This window comes from Cibotium barometz, chromosome 9, assembly GCF_041138505.1.
Source record: "Cibotium barometz isolate CiBa-2024 chromosome 9, ASM4113850v1, whole genome shotgun sequence".
In the NCBI taxonomy this organism is placed as follows: Eukaryota; Viridiplantae; Streptophyta; class Polypodiopsida; order Cyatheales; family Cibotiaceae; genus Cibotium; species Cibotium barometz.
The window spans coordinates 53,989,020-54,003,243 of NC_141054.1; the positions used below are offsets into that span (position 1 = coordinate 53,989,020).

The 14,224-nt window shown below is 50.6% G+C and overlaps 1 protein-coding gene across 2 annotated transcripts in view; it reads right to left on the reverse strand.

Moving 5' to 3' along the window:
• The window catches only part of LOC147635711 (monogalactosyldiacylglycerol synthase, chloroplastic-like), a 53,235-nt gene that overhangs the window by 14,177 nt on the left and 24,834 nt on the right, over positions 1 to 14,224 (reverse strand). For both annotated transcript variants that reach the window (XR_015266700.1, XM_086803115.1), the window contains exons 3-5: positions 13,557 to 13,718; positions 13,334 to 13,475; positions 13,027 to 13,251 (exon numbers count right to left, since the gene is read on the reverse strand). Coding sequence is in view for 1 of the 2 variants with exons in the window: in XM_086803115.1 (XP_086659241.1) it covers positions 13,027 to 13,251; positions 13,334 to 13,475; positions 13,557 to 13,718 (529 nt within the window). In the remaining variant the exon portion in view is untranslated. The remainder of the gene's footprint in view (positions 1 to 13,026; positions 13,252 to 13,333; positions 13,476 to 13,556; positions 13,719 to 14,224) is intronic.

Below are 14,224 nucleotides of genomic sequence, written 5' to 3' on the forward strand. Positions count from 1 at the left end.
ATTTTTAGGATATTTATTCGCATTTATCTGGCATTTTTTCCATAATTTCTAGCATTTAATACCATTTATCATCATGGACAAGTCGTGTAGCAAACTAGCTATAACCGACCAGCCCTAGTACTCATAAATAGGCTTGCTTTTACACCCTTCATTCAATCATATCATAATTCAGCAGTCAAGCAGCAGCTAGGAGCATCAACGCATGTGCATTCAGCCTTCATCAACAAAATGCATCAGTATACAGCATTCAGCCCATCAAGAGACCTTGCGTTTTCTGCATAGAAGCAGTTTTCAGCATACATATCATCAACGTTTTGCTACAGCACTTCGGTGAAGGTATAACCCGCATTCATACATTCATTTTCAGCATTCATACACAGCTTAGAACAGTCTCAAACAGCACATACCTCAGCCTCAGATTTGCAGCCTTCCCTTATTCCATTTGGAAGAGTGTATAGGGTCGAGATTGGTCATCATTGGTGCTTCTACAGCCGTGTACGGTTCAGCCCGACTCTTGGCCCTCCAAGATCTTGCGTTTGGCTTATCGTCAGTCCAAAGCCAGTCTCTTCAAAGTAATAAAGCAAATACTATTCCGGTAACAAGATAGGGGGCCTTTGAGGGGTAATTTGGGACTCTATATGGTGTACAGTTTATCTCTCTCTCGCTCTCTCTCTCCCTCTCCAACCATATACTATTGTACTCACTGTCACTTTTGTACTCCCCCATATTCATGTATTCACGTATCCATGTACTCATGTACCCCATTTTGACTAGTAGCATTAGCTTCCCACTCTCCCTAGTTGCTGCTTCCGGATGCTCCCTACTGATGTATTGTAGGGCTAGATACTTACCTTCAGTTCTTTCTTTTCTTTTCCAAGCAATGTATCAAATGTCACACGGTTGTAACTTTGGTCTCATAGGTCACTTTGGCCTTTTGAAGACGTTAATATAACATTTCATTTCTCTCTCTCTCTAAATCTCTTAAAAGTTTGAAGTCATAAAAGTGGATTGCTAAACTCGCGAGACTCAAGATAAAGAAGGCGGTGTGAGACTTGTGTGACAGGATCCTTAATTACAAATACTTCAGCCGCATGTTACATTGGTATCAGATTCACCTTGTCCACACACACCACATCCTAGTGTGAGGGCATCCTTGGATGGTCAGATTGCGTTCCAGCACGACCACCGACTTCCGCATCATGTCTACAGAGGAGAGTACACATCAGGAAGTGGTCTCCCAACTATCCCTCAATGATATCCAAGGATGGCTAGCTGAAGCTCTCGCTCCCCCCCTGCTCGCGCTGACTGCACACCCTCCCCCCATTCCCGCCCTCGCGTCTGCTCCCCCCCCCACCACCCGCCCTCGCGTCTGCCCCCCCTCCCCCGCCTGGCTGTCCTGCGCGCCCGCCGTCCCCTGCTCCTGCTCCTCTCCTTCGCGCCCTCCTGTCCTTCTTCAACGCCCCACCCCCCCTTTCGCCGCCGTCGCCTTATCTTCCCCCCTGCCCTCTTTTTCACGCTGCTTCCGCCTCCCCCCTAGGGGCTTTTTGTCTTCGCCGCCTTTACCCCCCCCCCCCCCCTTTCTGATTTTTCCGTCCCCTGGGGCTTTCTTTTTGCCTTCCGCCTTCCCCCTCTATCCTTTGTGTGCAGCTCGGTTCTTGCAGGACTCTCCGCATTCGCTCCGCCTTCGACATTGCTTCAGACACTGATGGAGGCTCCTCCCGCCCCGCCTCAGAGGGACTATCCCGCAGCCCCCTCGCCCGCCCCTGAGGATACCCCCATCAGGCTTTCTCTTTCGCCAGAAGAGGAAGCAAGCCTCGCTGCAGAGGTGGAACGCCTCCAGGCACATTCCACCATCTGCCGTATAGTCGGCACTCGCCCTAGCAGAGGGGAGATCCGGGATCTTCTCCGGGCCCGCCTTCTTGCAGATGTGGGCAAGATCCTGGACATTCAGCTACTGGGCCGTGGACACTACCAGATCGAGTTCGAGACAGCCCAGAGCGTGGCCAAGGTCCTAGCCATGAGTTCCCTTGACATCAGGGGTGCTCGGGCATTCTTCAGACCTTGGCAGCATATCTTTGACCCAGCAGTGGCCGAGCAGGGAGAGCGCCTTTTCCATGTTACAGTTTGCTTCCCTGGACTCCGCCGTGAGTACCTTTCGCTCCTTTCTAGGCTAGGAGCATTGGTGGGTTCGGTGCTAGAGACTGGCCCCACAGCAGCTTCAGTGGTGGCCAGAGCAGCTGGGCTACCTTCGGTCAGAGTTTTGGCTCCTGACATCTCCTCCCTTTCGAAGGTCATTTAGCTACCTAGGATAGGGGGGGGAAGGATTGATCAGAGAGTGGAGTTCTCGGGGCTCCCGAACCAGTGCTTTATTTGCAGGCAGGTCGGCCATCTAGCCAAGGCCTGCCCTCGCAGGAGACCCCAACCTTCACCGCAGCAGAGGCCCACCGTCGAGGGAGACCGCCACAGCAGCACGCCCAGAGACCGATGCAGCAACAGCCACAGTCTCAGCATCACTGGGTTCCCGTGAGGAACAGCTTTGCTCCCCTCCAAGAGGAGACCCCTGCGACGACTAAGGACCAGGAGATGCCAGCACCCCCTCCTTCACCCCCCCCCACCCCCGTCCCCCCCTACCACCTCGCTTCCACCTTCGCCTCCTCCCGTCCCCGCTCCGGCTTCGGCAGCGGCTCCTTCTCCACCCCCCTCGCCCCCCCTCCTCCCCCCCCCCGCCCGCCTCAGCTCCCCGGGAGGCCCTGGCAGTCCCCCGGCGTTCACCTATAGTCCGGAGGGCTCTGAGCACCGACCTTGCTCAAGCACCGCAGAGGAGACTTACCATGCCGATTCGCGCTTCACGGATATCATCTATCCGCAGTCGGCTGAGTCGCCTCGGCACTAGACAGCGCTCGGAGGCTTTTGATTACTCCTTCACACGGCTTTTTGGAGCAAAGGGCCCCCATGAGCCAGCACCCATCAGAGTTCATGTAGTGATACCTCCGGCCCGCGGGGAGGAGGCACTTGATTTAGCGCTGGCCTTCTCGTTCCCTCTCTGTGGCCCATGCGACCGGGAGTGGACAGTGGAGCTCGCTCTTAGCACTTTGAAGACTCAGGCAGTTGAGTTTTCTCACCATGTGAGCGATCTCAAGGTGACAGATGTGATAGGCTGACTATGGGAGTTGGCTCATTTTTTCTTGGATCCCGGGAGTGTGGATGCCTCAGGGATTCGTCATTTGGTCGTTCGCATAGTGGCAGACTTTCTTTTCGACCCTGGATATGTATGCATACACGAGGTTGCTCTGTCTGAGCGGAAGGCAGTCGCCATGGGACATAGCCACTGGCGCCTGATCCGGGATTCTTGCAGCACACCGGGTGGGCAGATTCGTAGCCGCTCGGATGGGGACTATTCTCCATCCAAGCCGCTTACGAAGGCCCGCTGTACGGCTGAGACAGCATCCACCTCAGCAGGTCATCCATGAGGATCATCTCATGGAATGTACAAGGCCTTGGCGGAGCACATTATATACGCTATCGTGGTTGCTTGAGGCAAGAGCTTCAGAGATGCCTGGTTGGTGGCAGTATTGATATTTTGATGATGCAGGAGCACCACTTGGGTGAGAGCAGGATCCGGAGATATGGTTCGGTGATGCCTGGTAGATGGGACACCTTTTGGTCTGCAGGGTTTGGCCCTTTGGGTGGACAGGGAGGACTATGCATGGTCATTGCAGATGTATGGCGGCAGGCCATTGTGGATCGAGGGATCATTGTGCCTGGTAGAGCACAGTATGTCATTCTGAGGATGCATGATGAGCTCTTGGGCGTGCTCAACGTCTATGCGCCCAACCATGCTAGTGCCAGAGCAGAGTTCTGGACCCAGGTTACCGATGTATTGCCAGAGGCCGCACATTGGTGTGTCGGGGGAGACTTCAACATGCTTGAGGACCCGGCCGATAGGGTGCGAGGCAGTCATGTTACAGTGCACGGCACGGAGCTTGCAGCTTGGGAGCGATTTTGCATGTCACTGAGGATCACTGATGCGTGGCAGCATGGGGCCTTCTCTCGCTCTCAGGACAGTCTTAGTTTCTCTCGGTCGGATCGCCGGCAGGGAGGGACTAATCTATCACAGATTGATCGCTTTTATGTGGGCGACCGGTTAGGGGAGCAAGGGAGCTCCATTGGCATTCTCGCTGGCACCTCATTTTCAGACCATGCGCCAGTTATTTTAACACTTGAGGAGAGGACATGGGAGCCCAGCTTGCAGTTGAGGATCCCAGAGAGGGTACTTACAGATCCTAGTCTCGCTGAGGACATTGAGAGGATTTGGCATGATAGTCAGTGCTCTGACCAGGATGCAACAGGCCAGTGTGCCCAGGGACTCATCGAGCTTAGCTCTTTTCTGCACGCTGCAGCTTTGACACGGCTGGGAGAGACTCGCGAGCGGGAGCATCGGCTGAGACGCAGCCTTGCTTCGTTTCAGCGCCTTCAGGAGCAACAGCCTGCATGTGAGTGGGTGGCGTCCCAGCTAAGCTAGGCACGCCAGGAGGTTAGAGAGGCAGAGGAGCAGAGACATGAGTTTTACTATCGTCGCCAGGCCTCTCAGTGGACGCAGCTTGGTGATAGAGTGACTGGGGAGTTTTTTGAGATTACTGGACCCCGCCATGCTCGAGCAGGAGTCCGTCAGCTTGGGAGGCCGGACGGATCGGTAGCTACTGAGCCCGGGGAGATCAGAGCCATTGCCACTGGGTTCTATAGAGACCTGCTTTCAGCGGAGCCAACCACTGAGGCTCAGGATGCTTGCAGACAGGCTGTGTGGGCCCATGTGCAGAGGAGGGTCACAGATCGTATGCGTACAGTTCTGGGTGAGCCTCTTTCAGAGGTTGAGCTTGCTGAGGCCTTGAGGGTCCTGCCGCACCATATTTGCCCAGGGGAGGACGGATTGACGCCGGTCTTTTTTATGCGCTATTGGGACCTTTTGGGGCCAGGCCTCTGCAGGGGCTTTCAATATGTTTTGGACACTGGGGTGATGCCACAGAGCTTTTCAGAGGGCTTGATCTTTCTTATCCCCAAGGGGGAGGGAGTATCAGATGATATTCGGCATTGGAGACCTATTACGATCCTCAATACTGTCTACAAGGTCTTAGCAAAGGCCTTGAGTTTGAGGATCCAACCCTTCCTCGGGGAGTTGATTCATACTACCCAGACAGGATTCGTCAAGGAGCGTAGTATCCTTGACAACATTTTCACCTTCTGGGAGGCGACGGCCCGAGCTAGATTTCTTGGTGAGGACTTGGTCGTGATGCTTCTCGATTTTGAGAAGGCATATGATAGAGTCGATTGGGGTTTCTTAGAGGGCACTATGCTTCGCCTGGGCTTTGAGCCAAGTTGGACTAGAGGGGTGGCGGCTCTGTATTCCACAGCTCGTAGCAAGGTGTTGATTGCAGGAGGACGGGGGCCGAGCTTTGAGCTGACCAGATCAGTTCGTCAGGGGTGTCCTCTCGCCCCATTTCTTTTTCTCTTCTTTGCTGAGGCTATTTGACAGCAGAGGAGGTTGGTTTGAGAGGACTCCAGCTCCCAGTCCGGGGGGAGGACCTGCTCGATGCTGAGTTTGCTGACGACACGGGCTTATTTTTGCATGGCCAAGAGGCCAATCTCCTTCGGGCAGAGCAGTCGCTCCAAGTTTTTAGTGCAGCTTCGGGAGCATTGATCAATTGGCGCAAGACAGTGGCCTTTTGGATCAGTAGCGCTCCCACTCCGGCATGGAGCCCAGACCCCGGTTTTAGATGGATTCCTCCTGGCACAGCAGTGCGATATTTGGGATGCCAGATTGGACTAGATTTGTCACCTAAGCAGCAGATTGCCCCGCTTCTTCTGAGCATTCGAAAGAAGCTTTTGTATTGGAGTACAGCTTGGCTATCCTTGGCTGGGAGGGTGGTGGTGGCAAATCAGGTGCTTTTAGCGACCATGTGGTACATTACGTCTTGCTCGATCTTCTCGAGCTCTTGCATCAGCCAGGTACAGAGGCTGATCAGGAACTTTCTTTGGTCTGGGCGGGACGGTCAGCCAACCCGGGCAAAGGTTGCTTGGGCAGTTATTACACTTCTGCTGGCCCAGGGAGGCTTGGGCATTATAGATCCAGTCGATCAGAGTAGAGCCTTATTCGGGAAGCTTAATTGTTCGGGGGCTGCTTCCAGGCGCTGAGCCTTGGAAAGAGCTTCTTTTGCAGCGGCTGCAGGCTCGGGCTCCCCCAGCAGGGGGCACTTGGGCACCAGAGATTCGATGGATCTTCATAGAGATGAGGAGGACAGGCCTCAGTAGAGGATGGGAGGACAGATTTGCCTTGAGCATCCTGAGAGCTTGGGAGCTACTGAGACCAGGGCTCTCTCAGAGACCTCCTCCTTGTGTTGAGGAGCGGGCCAGACAACCGCTCATCTGGAGCCCAGTGGTTCGCACAGAGCAAGGTCATATGCTGGGTTCTCGGCCGCGTCTAGCCTGGGGACCTTTGGCGGCAGGCCCAGCACGTAGCTTTGGAGACTGGCAGGCAGGCCTTCTGCAGTCTCCCAGAGGAGACCCAGGTGGAGAGGCTGAGTCACTTCAGAGGGGGGTTGATTATGAGGGATGACATTCACGAGGCACTCACAGAGGAGTGGTTCACGCCTCTCGAGCTAGTGGCCCCGCGGTGGATGGGAGCCTTTACACAGTTGGAGATCCTGATTGCAGTCAGAGCTTGCACTGAGGCTGGCAGATGCCTCTACTATGAGATTCAGGATGAGGGCAGACTTCAGAGAGTGGAGGTGGAGTCGCCTTTGGTTGCAGAGTGCACCTTTCAGAGGATACGGGTAGTGGCCGCCGCTTCTCGGAAGTGGCATATTGACCCAGACCCTGCAGAGATGCTCCCGGATTGGCGCATATGGGCATATGCAGCGCGCCCCTTGGCCCAGCTCCAGTGGGACCCTGGTGAGTACGAGTGGCATGATCCTTATGCATCCCTTGAGGCCACAGAGATCACCTTTTTCCAGTATACTGTTCGGTTGGGGCGGCATATTTTGACGGCGAGGAGGATGGTCTCTCCAGCTGCAGCGGGGCACTAGCGGCTACAGGGACTCTCACAGGAGTTCTTGGAGGATTTTTGGGCCCCGCTCTGGGCTAGTCGACAGGCCCGCAGGATCTCGACTTTCCAGTGGCTGGTCGCCCACAGGGGCTCAGCAGTTGGCACCTAGCTTGTCTACAGCGGTCTTCTGGCGGCCTGCGTCCGATGCGGCCACCCTATGGAGACACAGAGACATTGCCTATGGGACTGCCCTCAGGCGCAGCAGATTTGGCTACGGATGCTGCGTATTCTGGTCCCCCTCTCTCCAAAGGGTATGTATACGTGGGGTGCCACTGCTTGGTCGACTTCGTCAGGGCCTGCTATGGGCTATGAGACGGAGCAGGACAGCCAGGCCATCAGATTCATTAGGGGCCAGCCTCGCCTTGTTCCTTCACCGGATTTCTCGTCCGCCAGCTAGACACAGGAGAGGGATCTACGATGGGAGCTCCTCAGCAGCCTCACCATCTGGTTCACCTGGAGGGCCCGGTGTTTCACGGCCTTTGAGGGGAGACTGGAGCCACCAGCAGAGACTGTTCGGGGGATTTGGCAGGAGTTGATCCACACCCTGCGAGGACAGTATGACCGCATCCGGGGCGACTCAGACGAGGCGATCTTGCGGCGCCAGGCCTTTCACACCACCTGGCGCAGCGGCCCCTTCTATACCCTACACGCGGGGTCCCCCCGTTGGCACTACAGGCCACCTGTTTGGCTTTTTCCCCCTCCTATTGTATGATATAGCCCCTCAGTTCTTTGTACTGATACTTGTACTTTTCAGCACCTAGGGAGAGTCTCCCTGGCTGCCTTGCTTTGTTCTCTGCTCTGTTTTTCTTGTGAGCAAGAGAGGATCTTTTGTAGCCCTACAGGCGTTTTTATTTAACTAATGAAAGGATCTTTTCTCGAAAAAAAAAAAAAAGTGGTCTCCCCTGAAGGAGACCTGGCTCTTTCGACTACCGCAGATACCATAGCTCTACTTAGAGCTCAAAACCAGCTTCTTATGCAGCATCTCCAACTTTTGGAGGCGACAATAGCACGACCTCCTCCTCCGGCAACCCCCGACTACATCTCCCTCTTCTTTCAGATGGAACAAGAAAGAAGAGAAGATGAGGTTCGACGGAGAGAAGAAAAAGCTAAAGCAAGAAAGCAACAAGAAAAAGTAGATAGACGGGACTATGAGGAAGCCCAACGCAGGATCGAAGAAGACCGGTGTCGAATCCCCATAGGATCTCCTCGTAGAACGCTCCTGGTACAAGACTCGAAACTTGCAAACAAACCAAACAAACAAGACGGGGGTGCAAGCCTAACTCACCTCCCAACCTCGACAGCCGTGGGCAAGCCCACAAGACTTGTTGTCCCTACCAAGCCACGAGCTGAGCTAACTAGACAAACATGCCGACCAATCTTTACCTCGTGACGTCCCATACCACCACGAAGCTACCCTCGCGGGCCTCGAGACTGCTGCCGGCCTCAGCTGCATGAAGCAGGTGCACGTCTGCACTAGATCCAAGTTCCTGACCATAGAGCTCTCACAAAGTCACGCGAGACTCTATATGACTAATGACTAACCTTGGCCACCCTTTTATAGGCTCTTGGCCGATCATCGGACGTCCACACGCCGATGTGCACAAACTTCTGCGTACAAGGTCCATTTCAAACCATTCACAAATCCCTCAACTTGCTCTAATTGTCGATTGACGGTCCTCGGAAGCACAAGCAAAAGCTTCCAAAAACAGACGAGAGAGTTGATTATTATCGATTTGGCACGTTTCTGTTTCCGCATAAAACGCTCCCACCATTTTCAATTCATACTTGTAATCCATCGGAAAAAAATGCTTCAAGACTAGCTTGCAACGATCACCCCAGCAAGTCGCGGAGTGGTGCCTAAGGTGGTCTTCCCACCACAAGAGGACAACACCTATCAAAGCCATACGCACTAAATGGAGCTAAAAAACAAGTAAACCACCTATTGCCACCAACATGGCAACCATCTCGTAGGTCCAATTGGTGACAACTTCTCCATCCATCTTCTTGTTGAACTTGAGAGGCTCAAAAGCTTCAATAACTGAGCTCGTTCCTTAAAAGACATGGAGCAAGAACTCGGCAAACCAATAATATTTAGCATCCCGTCGATGGAGGTTAAACTGTCAGAGAATCCAATGGAGAGGGACTCCGCGAAGGAGACTGTTGATGATGTGAAAGGCTGTTAAAGAACAAGCCTTACCAAGTACAAAAGGATAAAGGTGTGTGACAGCCTCTAAAAGGACTGCACGTGTATGTGTGTGTGAACCCACTATTAGAGTGGTTCACTAAAATATCTACATATTATACTTGTAATGACCTAAGCAATGATATCATGCAAGAGAGCCTCTAAGCCTATAAAAGCATTGTACTTGATTGAAATAATACAAGTCACATCATTGAGTCGTGCAATCTATCTCTTTTTGAGCATTGACTCTCTATCTCCCTTACTTCTCTTTGTTCATCAAATGCCATAGCCATGTTTGCCTTCAAGCCTCCATAGCTCTCTGTTGCTTCCATTAATTGGTATCAAAGCCTTTTCCCACAGCTTGACCATTAGTGTGGCTTGGTCTGCTGCAAAGAGGTCCCTCCAAGCAGTGCAGTAGCTTGACCTCCACACACCGACCCAACTCACAAATGCCGACAATGAACAAGCTGGCAGATCCGCGCTTACCGCATCAAGATGACGATTGAAAACTCAATCTCTCCCCCTCATAGCAACTATGTATCGCAATCGACACTCCACCGCAACAACAGCAAGTCCACATCAGCTACTCGACAGAAGAAATCAATCAGGAAAGTTTAAAAAAACAATTTGGGGCTTTTTTCAGTTTTTGCAAACCTTGCTTAATCAGAGTAATTAAACCTACTTAGTCACTTTTCAAAATTGAGGGCGCAAATCTAGCATTGAAGTGTTGCTATAGCATGCTAAAGCAGCATTGAACAAAAGCTCCTTGTTTGAAAACCCTAGTTTTTTCCGGGCATTATCAGTAAGGGATTAGATGTTGGCATTGGAAACTCTCCTCTATTAAGACCTTCCCAGATTCATAGCATCATGGCTACTCACATTTCATTGAAAAGTTCAATGGGGAAAGTTTCCACACTCGGCAAACTAAGCTGAAGTTTAGTGTCATGAGGGATATTATGTACAAGAAAGAAGTGTTACAACTGAATCTCTAGTACAAAACATAACTGAGAAAGGAAGACATAAAATCACAGCCCAAACACTGCTGAAAATCTCTTGGCCTGCCCATGCTTTAAGAGAAACACTTTGTAGAAAGACCAGTGCTGAGAAATGCAGATGAATTTGATGAATTCCCTTGGCACATTTATATATATGTATGTGTGTGTGTGTGTGTGCGCACACTAGTGTTTGTCGGCCTGCATATGGGGCTGTCAGCCTGCTAAGAGGACTGACCACGACCAGGACCACCAGCTGAGTGCCTCGTGGCCTGGCCAACTGCCACATGGCACTTGCGCCTGCTAGGAGCCTACTCTGGACTCATCGGACTGCTTCTTTTGCTAGCTACATGCCTGCTCGATTCCTTAATGCACGGATTTGGAAGATGCGCCTGAATACTCATAGGCGTGCCGCGTGTCACACTGCTCCCCGAGATTCAAACAAGGCGGCTTTTTGAATTGAATCTCATCTACTTTGCCTTAACACATCCCCATTCTTGAAAAGAAAAACGGGACAATTCTCTAGGTTTCATGCCAACCTCATGTGCCATAGTTTCAAAAGTATCATCCACCCAAGCAGCATGTTTCTTTGCATCAAACACCTACTTCACATGATGATCTGCATGCAAATATATCAGCTCTTCCTCCTAAGCACAGAGTTGCCATTTTACATGTTCCGTTTCAGCCTTCAATTCATCAGGCTCATCATCATCATGCACTCTCTTTGCCACAGGACCGCTGTCCCAACAAAACATGATCATGGGACGGCTGTCCCAGCAATACATGGTCCCCACGGTGTGCATCATCAGCACTCTCTTCATGAGAAGCATTGGTAGTATGCCTTCCATTGGAGTAGCCTCTTGAATTGGCAACTTCTGCACTTCTTGCTCAGTTTGCCATAGTGTTTAAGAGCACTAATAGCCAGTACAACAAGATCGAGGATCGTCTTCCACACCAAAGGAAGGAAAACCAGGATCTGATTCCCCCGACCGGGGTTGAGCACAATCTTGTCAGAAAATGGAATTCATGTTCGTGAACATGTGGATTCACGACCATGAGTAAAGGATAGAATTCACAATCGTGAGCGAATGGATTCACACCTAAGCATATTCACGTCCGTGATTATGGATTCATCCCCATGTCAAACATGCATACAATCCTGAGTGCACTGCTTCTCTTTGTAAAAGCCAGATTTGTCAACCGTCCAAAAGGTATATGCATCAAATGACACCTACAAGGCACCCATGTGCTAGAAGGCGGGGGGGGGGGGGGGGGGGGGGGGGGGGGGGCAACTTGCTACGAGGCAAAAAAAGAAAAAAGAGAGAAGAATTCGTTATTTTGGAAACCCTAGGGAAACTCTGGCCTCCTCAAAGATCCTTGCAGAAGGAACGGTTGTTCAGAAGAACTACTGAAGATCCCAAAGCTACTGTGCATCCCACAAAGCCAGGATTTGTGGTACCACATCCACTACCCAAAGGAGACCACACACAGGCCGGAGGTTAATCATGATCAACTGACAAATGGGTTTATAAGATCAAATACAGCAGTGATGGCAACAAGAGCGGCACAAGGCCCCGACCAACCAACTTTTGCTGATAGGACCTGGCCAGCCTACATCTGACCAGGTTTATGCTGGTCAGGCTGACAGACCTGCCACAGCTGGACAGTTACCCGGGTGTCCTCTCCAAAAGCCTTTGGCTATCCCAAATGCCCAATTAAGACTTAAGGGCGACCAAAATGCAGTCCATATGTCCACAGACCCTTTCCTTATGCTGCTTACTAATATTCAGCCTGGAATGTCCAGCTTGGGTTTGATTCAAATCTGCCAGATATGCCATTAGTCTGCCATGTAATACCTAGGTGAATCTCTGTCAGGCTGAAACCACCACTCCAGTTTTGTCAACTTTGATACTCCTTGTTAATGAAGGTGTTGCGCATGTGAGCTGGCATGAATCTGGGCACATGCATAAGGTGAAGTCACCCAGGAGGCTCAAGATAGAGAAGGTGTGATTTGCGCATCAAATCTCAATGCCCATTTGAGGCATCTTATTTGAAGCATCTTAACGTGATGCTGGCCTGGAGACTCGATGCAGAGCCAACAAAGATGTAAATGCCACCTCAATTGATCTCTGCCAAGAGCTTTGAAGCTTTGGTAGATATCTACACCATTCTACATGGGATGATAAAGAACTTGCATAGGCTGCATGATGTTCCAAGACGTCATGCTTGAACCCAAACAAAATCAATACCTATCACTAATAAAATTAAGCTTAAATCTCCCCCACAGTATAAGCCACAATATCTCCCTCAAGAATATACACAAAGTGCAGGCAATGTCATGCAACTTATGTACTTCAGCACCCACAACATAGTAGCATAAAACCACATGCAAAGTCAAGCAATATGAAAGGATAAAGATGTTTCTTCGCTCTTATTTGTACCTCTTTCACAAAAATAGATCAAAGGGAGGGGGATTCATTATCCGTACACGCACATTTAACCAATCAAAAACCATATATATTTTCTAACAATTCTTAACACTGCAGCCTGCAACAAGGCTTGTATTGAAACTTGAAAGCCACCATAAAATCTGTGAAGGTCACTATGTCATCAAGAGGCCAAAACAAATGCAAAACTTAGTACAAGGACATATTACATTAGATCCAAAAGAGCAGTAACAAGGGAACCACAAGATATCAGACATCTCTCTACCCAAGGACACCATGAAGATGAGAAAGTGTCCTGATGTTTACCTGAACTGGCATGGGCCATGCTACAGACTGGAGCTTTTTTATCAGCCTTTTGTTCTTCCCACAAATGACTACAAGCTGCCCACTTGGCCTGCCCATTTGCTCATTATACAAAGACTGTCCAAGAGCTCTTGCAGTTGCCTCAACTGGGCCCATTCCTTCCCCTCCTCCCATCAAAAGAACAGCGGGAAGGTCATCATCCATACCAAGCTCCCTTCTAAGCTCTCTCTGCAGGGACCCACACACTATTTAAACATTGCATTTACTTGTCCAATGACAGATGTCTCTGCTGCAGATTGATCAATCCCACCTTTAGGCGGAGAGCTCTGCAGAATGATGGGCGGATGGGCAATCCATAAACACGAATTTGAGAGGGTTTTAACCCAGCTTTTTGGGCCCTCTCAGCAACCTCCTTGGCTGGACAGTAACATCTCGTGACAAGCCTGTGAAACCTGCAGAAAAAACCGCAGTTGTCAGCTAATAGAGGACAGTCTCAAGAGGATTTTTTGTGCAAGGCTTGAATGTCAACCCACCAGGTTGGATGGCCTGTGCTCAGATCTGTGACAACAGTTGTAAAGGGAATTTTCTTCAATAATCCTCTGGCTTTAAGTATCCTTATAGGAACATGCTGCATCAAAGGATGGACACTCACAATAACATCCGGTCGATGTTTGAGAAGCCCTCGTATCACTTTTCTGTATGACAATCAGAACAAGTCAATAGCAGCGTAAAAATAATGGTTGGCAAAGCTGAGATAGCAATAGTTACAACAGTGAACAGGGCTTAAGATTGTTAAAATTAGCATGGTGCGTCACATTTCTACATAAGGGACCACACAACAAGAAAAATAGACCCACAAAAGCTAGGGACAAATGTTGGATTCCTCATCTATCTATGCAATACGAGGCCAGACATTCAGTTTGGGGCCTCCTAGTTCAGCAGGTTTATGCACATTCTCGGAAATAAGCATTCGCAGGCTACCAAGCGAGTATTCTGATAGTTACAAGGCACTCAGTCCCTTGTCTAGAAAACCAAGGTGGATAGAAGTGCAGTAATGCCATGTAATTACACTGGCATAATGAAAATGCACAAATGATGGAAATAGCTGGCACATTGATTTGATGCCTCTTAAATAGGCTAAGGAGTACAACAATTATCCCATGCTAATCATGTTTATGAAACATGATTAGGTGCAAAAAGG